Below are 18,252 nucleotides of genomic sequence, written 5' to 3' on the forward strand. Positions count from 1 at the left end.
GGACAGAGTGAGGGAGACAGAGTGAGGGGACTGAGTGAGGAGACTCAGTGAGGGGACTGTGAGGGAGACAGAGTGAGGTGGACAGAGTGGGAGGACTGAGTGAGGAGACTTAGTGAGGGGTCAGAGTGAGCGGGACAGAGTGAGGGAACTGAGTGAGGGGACTGCGTGAGGGGACCGAGTGTGCGGACTGTGTGAGGGCGATAGAGTGAGGGGACTGAGTGAGGGGTCAGAGTGAGGGGACTGAGTGAGGGGACTGAGTGAGGCGGTCTGAGTGAGGGGGACTGAATCAGGGGTCTGAGTGAGGGACTGAGTGAGGGGTCAAAGTGAGGTGACCGAGTGAGGACGACAGAGTGACAGGACTGAGGGAGGGGACTGAGTGAGGGGGACAGTGTGAGGGGACTGAGTGAGGTGACTGAGTGAGGGCAGTGGGAGGGGACTGAGTGAGGGGAACTGAGTGAGGGGGACAGTGTGAGGGGTCTGAGTGAGGGGAACTGAGTGAGGGGGACAGTGTGAGGGGTCTGAGTGAGGGGAACTGAGTGAGGGGGGACAGAGTGAGGGGACTGAGTGAGGGGGACAGTGTGAGGGGACTCAGTGAGGGGGACAGAGTGAGGGGACTGAGTGAGGTGACTGAGTGAGGGGAACTGAGTGAGGGGGACAGAGTGAGGGGACTGAGTGAGGGGACTTAGTGAGTGGGACTGAGTGAGGGCGACAGTGTTAGGGGACTGAGTGAGGTGACTGAGTGAGGGGGACAGTGTGAGGGGTCTGAGTGAGGGGAACTGAGTGAGGGGGACAGTGTGAGGGGTCTGAGTGAGGGGAACTGAGTGAGGGGGACAGTGTGAGGGGACTGAGTGAGGTGACTGAGTGTGGGGAACTGAGTGAGGGGGACAGAGTGAGGGGACTGATTGAGTGAGGGGACTGAGTGAGGGGGACAGAGTGATGGGACTGAGTGAGGTGACTGAGTGAGGGGAACTGAGTGAGGATGACAGTGAGGGGACTGAGTGAGGGGGCTGAGTGAGGAGACTTAGTGAGGGGGCTGTGAGGGAGACTGATGGAGGGCGACAGAGTGAGGGGACTGAGTGAGGATGACAGTGAGGGGACTGAGTGAGGTGATTGAGTGAGGGGAACTGAGTGAGGAGACTGAATCAGGGGTCTGAGTGAGGGACTGAGTGAGGGGTCAGATGAGGGGACCGAGTGAGGATGACAGAGTGAGGGGACTGAGTGAGGAGGACAGTGTGAGGGGAATGAGTGAGGTGACTGAGTGAGGGCAGTGGGAGGGGACTGAGTGAGGGGACTTCGTGAGGATGACAGTGATAGGACTGAGTGAGGATGACAGAGTGAAGGGACTGAGTGAGGATGACAGTGAGGGGACTGAGTGAGGGGGCTGAGTGAGGAGGACTGAGTGAGGGGACTGAGTGAGGGGTCAGAGTGAGGGGTCAGAGTGAGGGGTCAGAATGAGGGGTCAGAGTGAGGGGACTGAGTGAGGGGACTGAGTGAGGGGACTGAGTGAGGAGGACAGAGTGTGGGGACTGAGTGAGGGGGACAGAGTGAGGGGACTGAGTGAGGGACTGAGTGAGGGGACTGAGTGAGGGGGACAGAGTGAGGGGACTGAGTGAGGGGACTGAGTGAGGGAGACAATGTGAGGGGACTGATTGAGGGGGACTGAGTGAGGGAGACAGTGTGAGGGGACTGAATGAGGGGGACAGAGTGAGGGGTCAGAGTGAGGGGACTGAGTGAGGAGACTGAGTGAGGGGTCAGAGTTAGGTGTCAGAATGAGGGGACTGAGTGAGGTGACTGAGTGAGGGCACTGAGTGAGGGGACTGAGTGAGGGGACAGAGTGAGGGGACTGAATGATGGGACAGAGTGAGGGGACTGAGTGAGGGGACAGTGAGGGGACTGAGTGAGGGCAACAGAGTGAGGGGGCTGAGTGAGGGGACTGAGTGAGGATGACAGAATGAAGGGACTGAGTGAGGGGGCTGAGTGAGGAGACTTAGTGAGGGGACTGTGAGGGGACTGAGTGAGGAGACTTAGCGAGGGGGCAGAGTGAGGGGACTGAGTGAGTGGACTGAGTGAGGGGACTGAGTGTGGGGACTGAGTGTGGGGACTGAGTGAGGGGACTGAGTGAGGGGACTGATTGAGGGGGACTGAGTGAGGGAGACAGTGTGAGGGGACTGAATGAGGGGGACAGAGTGAGGGGACTGAGTGAGGGGACTGAGTGTGGGGACTGAGTGAGGGGACTGAGTGAGGGGACTGAGTGAGGAGGACTGAATGAGCGGGACAGAGTGAGGGACTGAGTGAGGGGACTGAGTGAGGGGGACAGAGTGAGGGGACTGAGTGAGGGGACTGAGTGAGGGAGACAATGTGAGGGGACTGATTGAGGGGGACTGAGTGAGGGAGACAGTGTGAGGGGACTGAATGAGGGGGACAGAGTGAGGGGTCAGAGTGAGGGGACTGAGTGAGGAGACTGAGTGAGGGGTCAGAGTTAGGTGTCAGAATGAGGGGACTGAGTGAGGTGACTGAGTGAGGGGACTGAGTGAGGGGACTGAGTGAGGGGACAGAGTGAGGGGACTGAATGATGGGACAGAGTGAGGGGACTGAGTGAGGGCACAGTGAGGGGACTGAGTGAGGGCAACAGAGTGAGGGGGCTGAGTGAGGGGACTGAGTGAGGATGACAGAATGAAGGGACTGAGTGAGGGGGCTGAGTGAGGAGACTTAGTGAGGGGACTGTGAGGGGACTGAGTGAGTAGACTTAGCGAGGGGGCAGAGTGAGGGGACTGAGTGAGTGGACTGAGTGAGGGGACTGAGTGTGGGGACTGAGTGAGGGGACTGAGTGAGGGGACTGATTGAGGGGCACTGAGTGAGGGAGTCAGTGTGAGGGGACTGAATGAGGGGGACAGAGTGAGGGGACTGAGTGAGGGGACTGAGTGTGGGGACTGAGTGAGGGGACTGAGTGAGGGGACTGAGTGAGGGGGACTGAATGAGCGGGACAGAGTGAGGGGACTGAGTGAGGGGGACAGAGTGAGGGGACTGAGTGAGGGACTGAGTGGGGGGACTGAGTGAGGGGGACAGAGTGAGGGGACTGAGTGAGGGGACTGAGTGAGGGAGACAATGTGAGGGGACTGATTGAGGGGGACTGAGTGAGGGAGACAGTGTGAGGGGACTGAATGAGGGGGCCAGAGTGAGGGGTCAGAGTGAGGGGACTGAGTGAGGGGACTGAGTGAGGGGACTGAGTGAGGTGACTGAGTGAGGGGACTGAGTGAGGGGACTGAGTGAGGGGACAGAGTGAGGGGACTGAATGATGGGACAGAGTGAGGGGACTGAGTGAGGGGACAGTGAGGGGACTGAGTGAGGGCAACAGAGTGTCCCAGAGCGTGAAAGGACAGTGTGTGACCCACTGTCCCAGAGTGTGAAAGGACAGTGTGTGACCCACTGTCCCAGAGTGTGAAAGGACAGTGTGTGACCCACTGTCCCAGTGTGTGAAAGGACAGTGTGTGACCCACTGTCCCAGAGTGTGAAAGGACAGTGTGTGACCCACTGTCCCAGAGTGTGAAAGGACAGTGTGTGACCCACAGTGCCAGAGTGTGAAAGGACAGTGTGTGACTCACTGTGCCAGAGTGTGAAAGGACAGTGTGTGACAACTGTGCCAGAGTGTGAATGGTCACTGTGTGACCCAGTGTCCCAGAGTGTGAAAGGTCAGTGTGTGACCCACTGTCCCAGAGTGTGAAAGGACACTCTCCGGCCCACTGTCCCAGAGTGTGAAAGGACAGTGTGTGACCCACTGTTCCAGAGTGTGAAAGGACAGTGTGTGACCCACTGTCCCAGAGTGTGAAAGGACCGTGGTGACCCACTGTCCCAGAGTGTGAAAGGACAGTGTGTGACCCACTGTCCCAGGGTGTGAAAGGACTGTGTGTGACCCAGTGTCCCAGAGTGTGAAAGGACAGTGTGTGACCCACTGTTCCACAGTGTGAAAGGACAGTGTGTGACCCACTGTCCCAGAGTGTGAAAGGACAGTGTGTTACCCACTGTCCCAGTCTGTGAAAGTACAGTGTGTGACCCACTGTCCCAGAGCGTGAAAGGACAGTGTGTGACCCACTGTCCCAGAGTGTGAAAGGGCAGTGAGTGACCCAATGTCCCAGAGTGTGAAAAGACAGTGTGTGACCCACTGTCCCAGAGTGTGAAAAGACAGTGTGTGACCCACTGTCCCAGAGTGTGAAAGGACAATATGTGACCCACTGTCCCCGAGTGTGAAAGGACAGTGTGTGACCCAGTGCCCCAGAGTGTGAAAGGACAGTGTGTGACCCAGTGTCCCAGAGTGTGATAGGTCAGTGTGTGACCCACTGTCCCAGAGTGTGAAAGGACAGTGTGTGCCCCACTGTCCCAGAGTGTGATAGGTCAGTGTGTGACCCACTGTCTCAGAGTGTGAAAGGACAGTGTGTGCCCCACTGTCCCAGAGTGTGATAGGTCAGTGTGTGACCCACTGTCCCAGAGTGTGAAAGGACAGTGGGTGAGTGTGATAGGTCAGTGTGTGACCCACTGTCCCAGAGTGTGAAAGGGCAGTGTGTGACCCACTGTCCCAGAGTGTGAAAGGACAGTGTGTGACCCAGTGTCCCAGAGTGTGAAATGACAGTGTGTGACCCACTATCCCAGAGTGTGAAAGGTCAGTGTGTGACCCACTGTCCCAGAGTGTGAAAGGACAGTGTGTGACCCACTATCCCAGAGTGTGAAAGGACAGTGTGTGACCCACTGTCCCAGAGAGTGAAAGGTCAGTGTGTTACCCACTGTCCCAGAGTGTGAAAGGACAGTGTGTGATGCACTGTCCCAGAGTGTGAAAGGACAGTGTTTGGCCCACTGTCCCAGAGTGTGAAAGGACAGTGTGTAACCCACTGTCCCAGAGTGTGAAAGGACAGTGTGTGACCCACTGTCCCAGAGTGTGAAAGGAGACTGTGTGACCACTTTCCCAGTGTGTGAAAGGACAGTGTGTGGCCCACTGTCCCAGAGTGTGAAAGAACAGTGTGTGACCCACTGTCCCAGAGTGTGAAAGGACAGTGTGTGACTCACTGTCCCGGAGAGTGAACAGACAGTGTGTGACCCACTGTCCCAGAGTGTGAATGGACAGTGTGTGACCCACTGTCGCAGAGTGTGAAAGGGCAGTGAGTGACCCACTGTCCCAGAGTGTGAAAGGACAGTGTGTGACCACTGTGCCAGTGTGTGAAAAGACAGTGTGTGACCCACTGTCCCAGAGTCTGAATGGACAGTGTGTGACCCACTGTCCCAGAGTGTGAAAGGACAGTGTGTGACCCACTGTCCCAGAGTGTGAAAGGACACTATCTGGCCCACTGTCCCAGAGTGTGAAAGGGCAATGTGTGACCCACTGTCCCAGAGTGTGAAAGGACACTCTCTGGCCCACTGTCCCAGAGTGTGAAAGGACAGTGTGTGACCCACTGTCCCAGAGTGTGAAAAGACAGTGTGTGACCCACTGTCCCAGAGTCTGAATGGACAGTGTGTGACCCACTGTCCCAGAGTGTGAAAGGACAGTGTGTGACCCACTGTCCCAGAATGTGAAAGAACAATGTGTGACTCTCTGTCCCAGAATGTGAAAGAACAATGTGTGACTCACTGTCCCAGAGTGTGAAAGAACAGTGTGTGACCCACTGTCCCAGAATGTGAAAGAACAGTGTGTGACCCACTGTCCCAGAATGTGAAAGAACAGTGTGTGACCCACTGTCCCAGAGTGTGAAAGGACAGTGTGTGACCCACTGTTCCAGAGTGTGAAAGAACAGTGTGTGACCCACTGTCCCAGAGTGTGAAAGGACAGTGTGTGACCCACTGTCCCAGAGTGTGAAAGAACAGTGTGTGACCCACTGTCCCAGAGTGTGATAGGGCAGTGTGTGACTCACTGTCCCAGAATGTGAAAGAACAGTGTGTGACCCACTGTCCCAGAGCGTGAAAGGACAGTGTGTGACCACTGTCCCAGAGTGTGAAAGGACAGTGCGTGACCCACTGTCCCAGAGTGTGAAAGGACAGTGTGTGACCCACTGTCCCAGAGTGTGAAAGGACCGTGTGTGACCCACTGTCCCAGAGTGTGAAAGGACAGTGTGTGACCCACTGTCGCAGAATGTGAAAGGGCAGTGAGGGACCCACTGTCCCAGAGTGTGAAAGGACAGTGTGTGACCCACTGTCCCAGAGTGTGAAAGGGGCAGTGAGTGACCCACTGTCCCAGAGTGTGAAAAGACAGTGTGTGACCCACTGTCCCAGAGTGTGAAAAGACAGTGTGTGACCCACTGTCCCAGAGTGTGAAAGGACAGTATGTGACCCACTGTCCCCGACTGTGAAAGGGCAGTGTGTGACCCAGTGCCCCAGAGTGTGAAAGGACAGTGTGTGACCCAGTGTCCCAGAGTGTGATAGATCAGTGTGTGACCCACTGTCCCAGAGTGTGAAAGGACAGTGTGTGCCCCACTGTCCCAGAGGTGTGATAGGTCAGTGTGTGACCCACTGTCCCAGAGAGTGAAAGGACAGTGGGTGAGTGTGATAGGTCAGTGTGTGACCCACTGTCGCAGAGTGTGAAAGGGCAGTGAGTGACCCACTGTCCCAGAGTGTGAAAGGACAGTGTGTGACTCACTGTCCCAGAGTCTGAAAGGGCAGTGTGTGACTCACTGTCCCCAGAGTGTGAAAGAACAGTGTGTGACCACTGTCCCATAGTGTGAAAGGACAGTGTGTGACCCACTGTCCCAGAGTCTGAATGGACAGTGTGTGACCCACTGTCCCAGAGTGTGAAAGGACAGTGTGTGACCCACTGTCCCAGAGTGTGAAAGGACAGTGTGTGACCCACAGTGCCAGAGTGTGAAAGGACAGTGTGTGACTCACTGTCCCAGAGTGTGAAAGGACAGTGTGTGGACCACTGTCCCATAGTGTGAAAGGACAGTGTGTGACCCACTGTCCCAGAGTGTGAAAGGACAGTGTGTGACCCACTGTTCCAGAGTGTGAAAGGACAGTGTGTGACCCACTGTCCCAGAGTGTGAAAGGACAGTGTGTGACTCACTGTCCCAGATTGTGAAAAGACAGCGTGTGACCCACTGTCCCAGAGTGTGAAAGGACAGTGTGTGACCCACTGTCCCAGAGTGTGAAAGGGCAGTGAGTGACCCACTGTCCCAGAGTGTGAAAAGACAGTGTGTGACCCACTGTCCCAGAGTGTGAAAAGACAGTGTGTGACCCACTGTCCCAGAGTGTGAAAGGACAGTATGTGACCCACTGTCCCCGACTGTGAAAGGACAGTGTGTGACCCAGTGCCCCAGAGTGTGAAAGGACAGTGTGTGACCCCAGTGTCCCAGAGTGTGATAGATCAGTGTGTGACCCACTGTCCCAGAGTGTGAAAGGACAGTGTGTGCCCCACTGTCCCAGAGTGTGATAGGTCAGTGTGTGACCCACTGTCCCAGAGAGTGAAAGGACAGTGGGTGAGTGTGATAGGTCAGTGTGTGACCCACTGTCGCAGAGTGTGAAAGGGCAGTGAGTGACCCACTGTCCCAGAGTGTGAAAGGACAGTGTGTGACTCACTGTCCCAGAGTCTGAAAGGGGCAGGTGTGACTCACTGTCCCAGAGTGTGAAAGAACAGTGTGTGACCACTGTCCCATAGTGTGAAAGGACAGTGTGTGACCCACTGTCCCAGAGTCTGAATGGACAGTGTGTGACCCACTGTCCCAGAGTGTGAAAGGACAGTGTGTGACCCACTGTCCCAGAGTGTGAAAGGACAGTGTGTGACCCACAGTGCCAGAGTGTGAAAGGACAGTGTGTGACTCACTGTCCCAGAGTGTGAAAGGACAGTGTGTGGACCACTGTCCCATAGTGTGAAAGGACAGTGTGTGACCCACTGTCCCAGAGTGTGAAAGGACAGTGTGTGACCCACTGTTCCAGAGTGTGAAAGGACAGTGTGTGACCCACTGTCCCAGAGTGTGAAAGGACAGTGTGTGACTCACTGTCCCAGATTGTGAAAAGACAGCGTGTGACCCACTGTCCCAGAGTGTGAAAGGACAGTGTGTGACTCACTGTCCCAGAGTGTGAAAGGACAGTGTGTGACCCACTGTTCCAGAGTGTGAAAGGACAGTGTGTGACTCACTGTCCCAGAGTGTGAAAGGACAGTGTGTGACCCACTGTCCCAGAGTGTGAAAGGACAGTGTGTGACCCACTGTTCCAGAGTGTGAAAGGACAGTGTGTGATCCACTGTCCCAGAATGTGAAAGGGCAGTGTCTGATCCACTGTCCCAGAATGTGAAAGGGCAGTGTGTGACCCACTGTCCCAGAGAGTGAAAGGACAGTGGGTGACTCACTGTCCCAGAGTGTGAAAGGACAGTGTGTGACCCACTGTCCCAGAGTGTGAAAGGACAGTGTGTGCCCCACTGTCCCAGAGTGTGATAGGTCAGTGTGTGACCCACTGTCCAGAGAGTGAAAGGACAGTGGGTGAGTGTGATAGGTCAGCGTGTGACCCACTGTCCCAGAGTGTGAAAGGACCGTGTGTTGTGACCCAGTGTCCCAGAGTGTGAAAGGACAGCATGTGTGCCACAGTCCCAGAGTGTGAAGGGACAGTGTGTTGTTATGGGGGATTTAACTTTCCAAATATTGACTGGAAACGCTATACTTCGAGTACTTTAGATGAGTCTGGTTTTGTCAAATGTGTGCAGGAGGGTTTCCTGACACAGTATGTAGTTAGGCCAACGAGAGGCGAGGCCATATTGGATTGGTACTGGGTAATGAACCAGGACAGGTGTTAGATTTGGAGGTAGGTGAGCACTTTGGTGATAGTGACCACAATTCGATTAAGTTTACTTTAGTGATGGAAAGGGATAGGTATATACCGCAGGGCAAGAGTTATATCTGGGGGAAAGGCAATTATGATGCGATGAGGCAAGACTTAGGATGCATCGGCTGGTGAGGAAGACTGCAGGGGATGGGCACAATGGAAATGTGAAGCTTATTCAAGGAACAGCTACTGCATGTCCTTAATAAGTATGTACCTGTCAGGCAGGGAGGAAGTGGTCGAGCGAGGGAACCCTGGTTTACTAAAGCAGTCAAAACACTTGTCAAGAGGAAGAAGGAGGCTTATGTAAAGATGAGACATGAAGGTTCAGTTAGGGCGCTCGAGAGTTACAAGTTAGCTAGGAAGGACCTAAAGAGAGAGCTAAGAAGAGCGAGGAGGGGACATGAGAAGTCTGTGGCAGGTAGGATCAAGGATAACCCTCAAGCTTTCTCCAGATATGTCAGGAATAAAAGAATAACTAGGATAAGAGTAGGGCCAGTCAAGGACAGTAGTGGGAAGTTGTGCGTGGAGTCTGAAGAGATAGGAGTGGTGCTAAATGAATATTTTTCATCAGTATTCACACAGGAATAAGACAATGTTGTCGAAGAGAATACTGAGATTCAGGCTACTAGACTAGAAGGGCTTAAGGTTCATAAGGAGGAGGTGTTAGCAATTCTGGAAAGTGTGAAAATAAGTCCACTGGGCCGGATGGGATTTATCCTAGGATTCTCTGGGAAGCTAGGGAGGAGATTGCTAAGCCTATGGCTTTGATCTTTAAGTCATCTTTGTCTACAGGAATAGTGCCAGAAGACTGGAGGAGAGCAAATGTTCCCCTTGTTCAAGAAGGGGAGTAGAGACAATCCCAGTAACTATAGACCAGTGAGCCTTACTTCTGTTGTGGGCAAAATCTTGGAAAGGTTTTTAAGAGATAGGATGTATAATCATCTGGAAAGAAATAATTTGATTAGAGATAATCAACACGATTTTGTGAAGGGTAGGTCGTGCCTCACAAACCTTATTGAGTTCTTTGAGAAGGTGACCAAACAGGGTAAAGTAGTTGATGTGGTGTATATGGATTTCAGTAAAGCGTTTGATAAGGTTCCGCATGGTAGGCTACTGCAGAAAATATGGAGGCATGGGATTCAGGGTGATTTAGCAGTTTGGATCAGAAATTGGCTAGCTGGAAGAAGACAAAGGGTGGTGGTTGATGGGAAATGTTCAGACTGGAGTCCAGTTACTAGTGGTGTACCACAAAGATCTGTTTTGGGGCCACTGCTGTTTGTCATTTTTATAAATGACCTTGAGGAGGGCGTAGAAGGATGGGTGAGTAAATTTGCAGATGACACTAAAGTCAGTGGAGTTGTGGACAGTGCAGAAGGATGTTACAAGTTACAGAGGGACATAGATAAGCTGCAGCGCTGGGCTGAGAGGTAGCAAATGGAGTTTAATGCAGAAAAGTGTGAGGTGATTCATTTTGGAAGGAATAACAGGAAGACAGAGTACTGGGCTAATGGTAAGATTCTTGGTAGTGTGAGAGATCTCGGTGTCCATGTACATAGATCCCTGAAAGTTGCCACCCAGGTTGAGAGGGTTGTTAAGAAGGCGTACGGTGTGTTAGCTTTTATTGGTAGAGGGATTGAGTTTCGGAGCCATGAGGTTATGTTGCAGCTGTACAAAACTCTGGTGCGGCCACATTTGGAGTATTGAGTGCAATTCTGATCGCCGCATTATAGGAAGGATGTGGAAGCATTGGAAAGGGTGCAGAGGAGATTTACCAGAATGTTGCCTGGTACGGAGGGAAGATCTTATGAGGGAAGGCTGAGGGACTTGAGGCTGTTTTCGTTAGAGAGAAGAAGGTTAAGAGGTGACTTAATTGAGGCATACAAGATGATCAGAGGATTAGATAGGGTGGACAGTGAGAGCATTTTTTCTCAGATGGTCATGTCTAGCACGAGGAGACATAGCTTTAAATTGAGGGGAGATAGATATAGGACAGATGTCAGAGGTAGGTTCTTTACTCAGAGAGTAGTAAGGGCGTGGAATGCCCTGCCTGCAACAGTAGTGGACTCGCCAACACTAAGGGCATTCAAATGGTCATTAGATAGACATATGGATGATCAGGGAATCGTGTAGATGGGCTTTAGAGTGGTTTCATGGTTGGCACAACATCGAGGGCCGAAGGGCTTGTACTGCGCTGTAATGTTCTATGTTCAATGTCCCAGAGTGTGAAACAACTCTGTTTTCCCACTGTGCCCAAGCCCAGAATGTGTCCACTTGCTCCAGGCTTAGTTTCATTCTGTGCACAACGCGCCCCCCCCCCCCCCCCCCCCCCCCCCCGCCCCCCCCCCCCTGCCCATTCCCTCCCCACCCACCTGTCCTCTCACTTACCTGTTGTTCTTTTGACATCAGGAGAGTGAGGAGTTCCCTTCTGAGTGGGTGCAGATTTAGGTGGGGTCCTTGCGCCGATATGTCCTGGCATTCTGAGGCCCGATGGGGCTTGTGATCCTGGAATCCTCCTTGTTTCTGGCACCTGCAATGAATGACTGGGCTGTTAGTTTGAAGTGAAGTCTGACAGTGCAGATACTTTCTGGCTATTTACAGAGAACCCATTTGTTTCTCTTGACTCCCCCTGCCAAATGTTCCTTCTTGAAGGATAACGAACGGCAGGTTTACCAATGGCTCGCTCTGTCTGGAGATTTAAATTGGGTAAATTGGATGAAGGTAAATGGCCTTTTCATATTGCTCGTCACACCACCAACAGCAGTGTTTTTATGATGCAAGTTAACTCGATTCCTCGGCAGTGATGCTCTGGGGAAAGTGGGAGCAGGAGATGGTCTTGCTGTTAGAATCCAGTCCTGATCCGACCATTGTCTGCAATATCTGAAATCCACCTTGAAACATGACTGTAACCTCGATTTATTCCTAACGACAACAGCAGCGAGGCAGTTCAACCAAGAACAATTCTGCCTGGTATAGAGCAGCATTTCCCGCCTCGGTGTCTCTCTCATTGCTTTGGGGGATGGTGGGGATGTGGGATGATGGATTTGATGAGTAGGAGCTCCAGTGATAGCGGGTGATGGGGATTGGGGATGGGAAGCGAGGGGGCATTTGGTGAGAAGGGGAATGAGGTGATGGGTATGATGAGGGTGTTGGATGGGGGGGTGGGTGGGTCAAAGGGGCTGGTTTGATGGGAAATTGGGGACAGTCATAGGATTGGGTATGGGTGGGCAGGTTGGAAGTGTGACGGGGGATGGAATGGGGCAGTTTGATGGGGAGAGTTGGTTGAGTTGGGTTGGGTGGCTTTGATGAGGATGGGGTATTTGAAGAGTATAGAATGGGGTTGCTGTGATGGAAGGGTGCAGTGGAGAGATGCAATGCTTTTTCTCTTGTTTCAAAACATTACGGGGTAACAGGAAACCAAGAAATTTGAAATCGGGAAGAAAACATTCAAGAGGCATCACTGAACAGTAAATCGCTCATGGGCATTGCTGAGTAAATGACTGGCTTGGTAAAATGGATGCCTTGAAACATTTTCATTTGCTCCAGAGAATGGACACAAATGAATTGAATATGAAGCAAATAATCTGGGCTGTAACATTTGTGTTTGATTATCAGAAACTCTAAGGGTGTGACCCTTACCTTTGCTCTATGCTCCTTAGCTCCTGTACCATCTTGGCCTGTGGTGGATTGAGGTCTTTTGGGGGTGGAGACAAGGCTGGAAGATTTGTTGCTACGGGCAGATGTAGGCCTCTTAGGAGTAGTAGAGGCCTGAGGCCTTGCTTTAGAGATTTTTGTAGGTGTGAAGCTCTTTACATGAAAATAAAATTCAAAATGACAGCACAAAATATGAATTCCATAAACCAAATAAAATTATGCTTAAAATAACATTAAAAAACAAAACAAGAAATGAAATGTTTGGGTGCTGGTAGAATACTGGTGTGGCCTGGATGCTGAGTAGCTTGTTTTGTTCTATGACTCTCACCTTGCTCTTGCTCTCAGGACAGGCTGCCTGAGATTTGATTCCTTCTTCACCTGCCACAGGCCGCTGAGCTAAAAACAGGGAACAGAACAAAATGGGTCTCTTTTCAGATAGGGTATTAAAATGATCCGGCTGAAGGTGGTGCTGCGTGAAAGGCAGAAAGCAGCAGGAACCGTCATAAAGAAACACTTCCTGCCTATAAACCCCACACACTGAGCCTGGCCCCACTGACTCCAAAGGACATTGAGCCTTGGTTGCGACTGATAATATGAGTACCCATCTGATGCGGAAATCTGTTGACACTGGCAGTTATTAAACTGGTTGCTTCAAAACCGTTCATTTTGTGGATATTAGGATTTCACATTGTCACAAACAGGGGCAACACATTCCCTAGGGAATTGTAACATGCTGGGTCTAACCTAATTAGCCTCTTTGTTTAGATATAGCTCATAATAACCCTCAAGGTTAGTTTCCATTCCCTCAGATGGATTAAATGTTTGGGAGGAGCAAGTGAGAAATGAGAGGAAAACAGCTTTTGGACATTCATATTATCATTATTAACTGGGATTAGCAGCGACCCAGCTGCTTCTGGGAATATTGTGATGTCTGTATATTCCATCCCTGTGTATACTGTAACCCCTGTATACCTTGCAAGACTCTCACAATTCTTGAAATGTTCCCTTAGATTGGAAAATTGCACAAGTCACTCATTTAAGCAGGGGAAAGTCGGAAACCCCAGAATTATAAACCCGTGAACCTAACATCTGTTGTCATGAAACGGTGAGAGTCTGTAATTAAGGATAGGGGGTGACTCAACACCTTTTAAAATGTTCAGTTGATCAGTGGGATCCAACATGGGTTAATCATGCCTGACAAATTTGATTGAATTATTTTTGAAGAGGTTTTGAGGGTTAACGTAATTGATGCGAGCAGGGGGTGTTTATCAATGAACTTGCAGAAGACATCAATTAGTAAGTGTCTCACGGGAGACTCTGAAAATAAATTATTGACCTAGTTAGGAAACTGACTGAGTGGCAGGGACAGGCAATAGGGGGAACAAAAAGGCTTTCTGGCATAATATAATCAGTGGTGTCTCGGAAGGACCTCTGTGGAGCTTTCAACTGTATTTATTTATGACACAGATGATGGGATAAAACCTCATATAGAAATTTGCGATGGCGCAAAAAATGACAGTATAAGCAGTGAAGAAACAAGCAACCAAATGCTGCCATTTGTATCAAGAAGAGAAGAACACCATGTTCCAGCTATACAGAGATCTGGTTAGACCACACCAGGATCCTGTGAGCACTCCTGGGCACCACATCTTAGGAAAGATATAATGGTCTGGGTAGAATTACAGTGTGCATTTGTCAGAATAATACCTGCACGTCAAGGGTTAAATTATAAGGAGAGGATGTAAAATGGTGTTTTATTCCCTGGAATTTCGATGGTTGACAGGCGATTTGATCAAAGATTTCAAAATGTTAAGGGGGATAGACCGGGTCGATAGAGAGAGATGATTTTTGCTGGTTGGGAAGTCTAGGGCTGGTGGTGGCAGGGGTGGGGGTGGCAGGGCTGGTGGTGGCAGGGGTGGGGGTGGCAGGGCTGGTGGTGGCAGGGGTGGGGGGTGGCAGGGCTGGTGGTGGCGGGGTGGGGGTGGCAGGGCTGGTGGTGGCAGGGCTGGTGGGGGCAGGGGTGGGGGTGGCAGGGCTGGTGGTGGCAGGGCTGGAGGGGGCAGGGGTGCGGGTGGCAGGGGTAGGGGTGGCAGGGCTGGTGGTGGCAGGGGTGGGGGTGGCAGGGCTGGTGGTGGCAGGGGTGGGGGTGGCAGGGCTGGTGGTGGCAGGGCTGGGGGTGGCAGAGGTGGGGGTGGCAGGGCTGGTGGTGGCAGGGCTGGTGGTGGCAGGGGTGGGGGTGGCTGGGCTGGTGGTGGCAGGGGTGGTGGTGGCAGGGCTGGTGGTGGCAGGGGTGGTGGTGGCAGGGCTGGTGGGGGCAGGGGTGCGGGTGGCAGGGGTAGGGGTGGCAGGGCTGTGGGTGGCAGGGCTGGTGGTGGCAGGGATGGGGGTAACAGGGGTGGGGTTGGCAGGGGTGGGGGGTGGCAGGGCTGGTGGTGGCAAGGGTGGGGGTGGCAGGGGTGGGGGTGGGGAGGGGAGAGGGTTGGTGGAGCTGAAAACTAGATCTAGACTTTTCAGCACCAGAATTAGGGGTGAATTTTGCAAGGGATGTATTTCTTGCCACCACCCAACCCCCTCCCTCCTGCGCTCCTCCCCCCCCCCCCCCCCCCCCTCGGGCCAGGCCTCAGTTGAAATGTCAGTCAACATCACATCAACTTTAAATTTGTTCACTTGAGGGCCTAATAGGCCCAAGGGCTGGCAGATGCCTTAAACCCCCGAACCCCATAACATGGAAGAAGGTCAAGGGTGGGCAGAAAGTGGTGGGCTGGGCACCTGCTTTCTTTTACATTCCATCCACCGTCAAATATACAAGTGGTGGGTCGATAAAATTAACTCTGAGTAAATATTTCTCCACACAAAGGGTGGTAGACGTTTGGCCCTCAGCTTCTGCAAATGGTAATTGATGCAACATCAATTGTTACTTTTAAATCTAAGAACGGTAGATTTTTGTTCTTGAAAGGTAGCAAGGGAAGGGACATGGGGCAAAGGGAAGGGACATGGGGCAAAGGGAAGGGACATGGGGCAAAGGGAAGGGACATGGGGCAAAGGGAAGGGACATGGGGCAAAGGGAAGGGACATGGGGTAAAGGGAAGGGACATGGGGCAAAGGAAGGGACATGAGGCAAAGGGAAGGGACATGGGGCAAAGGGAAGGGACATGGGGCAAAGGGAAGAGACATGGGGCAAAGGGAAGGGACATGGGGCAAAGGGAAGGGACATGGGGCAAGGGAAGGGACATGGGGCAAAGGAAGGGACATGGGGCAAAGGGAAGGGACATGGGGCAAAGGGAAGGGACATGGGGCAAGGGAAGGGACATGGGGCAAAGAAAGGGACATGGGGCAATGGAAGGGACATGGGGCAAAGGGAAGGGACACGAGGCAAAGGGAAGGGACATGGGGCAAAGGAAGGGACATGGGGCAAAGGGAAGGGACATGGGGCAAAGGGAAGGGACATGGGGCAAGGGAAGGGACATGGGGCAAGGGAAGGGACATGGGGCAAAGGAAGGGACATGGGGCAAGGGGAGGGACATGGGGCAAAGGGAAGGGACATGGGGCAAAGGGAAGGGACATGGGGCAAAGGAAGGGACATGGGTCAAAGGGAAGGGACATGGGGCAAAGGGAAGGGACATGGGGCAAAGGGAAGGGACATGGGGCAAAGGGAAGGGACATGGGGTAAAGGGAAGGGACATGGGGCAAAGGTAAGGGGCATGGGGCAAAGGGAAGGGACATGGGGCAAAGGGTAGGGACATGGGGCAAAGGGAAGGGACATGGGGCAAAGGAAGGGACATGGGGCAAAGGGAAGGGACATGGGGCAAAGGGAAGGGACATGGGGCAAAGGGAAGGGACATGGGGCAAAGGAAGGGACATGGGGCATAGGACGGGACATGGGGCAAAGGGAAGGGACATGGGGCAAAGGAAGGGACATGGGGCAAAGGGAAGGGACATGGGGCAAGGGAAGGAACATGGGGCAAAAGGAAGGGACATGGGGCAAAGGAAGGGACATGGGGCAAGAGAAGGGACATGGGGCAAAGGGAAGGGACATGGGGCAAAGGGAAGGGATATGGGGCAAAGGAAGGGACATGGGGCAAGGGAAGGGACATGGGGCAAGGGAAGGGACATGGGGCAAAGGGAAGGGACATGGGGCAAAGGAAGGGACATGGGGCAAGGGAAGGGACATGGGGCCAAGGGAAGGGACATGGGGCAAAGGAAGGGACATAGGGCAAAGGGAAGGGACATTGGGCAAAGGGAAGGGACATGGGGCAAGGGAAGGGACATGGGGCAAAGGGAAGGGACATGGGGCAAAGGAAGGGACCTGGAGCAAAGGGAAGGGACATGGGGCAAAGGGAAGGGACATGGGGCAAAGGAAGGGACATGGGGCAAGGGAAGGGACATGGGGCCAAGGGAAGGGACATGGGGCAAAGGAAGGGACATAGGGCAAAGGGAAGGGACATTGGGCAAAGGGAAGGGACATGGGGCAAGGGAAGGGACATGGGGCAAAGGGAAGGGACATGGGGCAAAGGAAGGGACCTGGAGCAAAGGGAAGGGACGTGGGGCAAAGGAAGGGACATGGGGCAAAGGGAAGGGACATGGGGCAAAGGGAAGGGACATGGGGCAAGGGAAGGGACATGGGGCAAAGGGAAGGGACATGGGGCAAAGGAAGGGACCTGGAGCAAAGGGAAGGGACATGGGGCAAAGGGAAGGGACATGGGGCAAAGGGAAGGGACATGGGGCAAAGGGAAGGGACATGGGGCAAAGGAAGGGACATGGGGCAAGGGAAGGGACATGGGGCAAAGGGAAGGGTCATGGGGCAAGGGAAGGGACATGGGGCAAAGGGAAGGGACATGGGGCAAAGGAAGGGACCTGGAGCAAAGGGAAGGGACATTGGGCAAAGGGAAGGGACATGGGGCAAGGGAAGGGACATGGGGCAAAGGGAAGGGACATGGGGCAAAGGAAGGGACATAGGGCAAAGGGAAGGGACATTGGGCAAAGGGAAGGGACATGGGGCAAAGGAAGGGACCTGGAGCAAAGGGAAGGGACATGGGGCAAAGGGAAGGGACATGGGGCAAAGGAAGGGACATGGGGCAAGGGAAGGGACATGGGGCCAAGGGAAGGGACATGGGGCAAAGGAAGGGACATAGGGCAAAGGGAAGGGACATTGGGCAAAGGGAAGGGACATGGGGCAAGGGAAGGGACATGGGGCAAAGGGAAGGGACATGGGGCAAAGGAAGGGACCTGGAGCAAAGGGAAGGGACGTGGGGCAAAGGAAGGGACATGGGGCAAAGGGAAGGGACATGGGGCAAAGGGAAGGGACATGGGGCAAGGGAAGGGACATGGGGCAAAGGGAAGGGACATGGGGCAAAGGAAGGGACCTGGAGCAAAGGGAAGGGACATGGGGCAAAGGGAAGGGACATGGGGCAAAGGGAAGGGACATGGGGCAAAGGGAAGGGACATGGGGCAAAGGAAGGGACATGGGGCAAGGGAAGGGACATGGGGCAAAGGGAAGGGTCATGGGGCAAGGGAAGGGACATGGGGCAAAGGGAAGGGACATGGGGCAAAGGGAAGGGACATGGGCCAAAGGGAAGGGGCATGGGGCAAAGGGAAGGGACATGGGGCAAAGGGAAGGGACATGGGGCAAAGGGAAGGGGCATGGGGCAAAGGGAAGGGACATGGGGCAAAATGAAGGGACATGGGGCAAAGGGAAGGGACATGGGGCAAAGGGAAGGGGCATGGGGCAAAGGGAAGGGACATGGGGCAAAGGGAAGGGCCATGGGGCAAAGGGAAGGGACATGGGGCAAAATGAAGGGACATGGGGCAAAATGA

At 53.4% G+C, this 18,252-nt stretch overlaps 1 protein-coding gene across 4 annotated transcripts in view; it reads right to left on the reverse strand.

The window, feature by feature from the left end:
* The window catches only part of maptb (microtubule-associated protein tau b), a 300,500-nt gene that overhangs the window by 114,221 nt on the left and 168,027 nt on the right, over window positions 1–18,252 (reverse strand). For 3 of the 4 annotated variants that reach the window (XM_072486888.1, XM_072486889.1, XM_072486890.1), the window contains 3 exons: window positions 12,767–12,834; window positions 12,424–12,591; window positions 11,173–11,314 (listed from right to left, as the gene is read on the reverse strand). In XM_072486888.1, the coding sequence (XP_072342989.1) occupies window positions 11,173–11,314; window positions 12,424–12,591; window positions 12,767–12,834 (378 nt within the window). The remainder of the gene's footprint in view (window positions 1–11,172; window positions 11,315–12,423; window positions 12,592–12,766; window positions 12,835–18,252) is intronic. The other variant, XM_072486891.1, reaches the window with a different exon arrangement.

Source organism: Scyliorhinus torazame, chromosome 21 (genome assembly GCF_047496885.1).
Source record: "Scyliorhinus torazame isolate Kashiwa2021f chromosome 21, sScyTor2.1, whole genome shotgun sequence".
Lineage (NCBI taxonomy): Eukaryota > Metazoa > Chordata > Chondrichthyes > Carcharhiniformes > Scyliorhinidae > Scyliorhinus > Scyliorhinus torazame.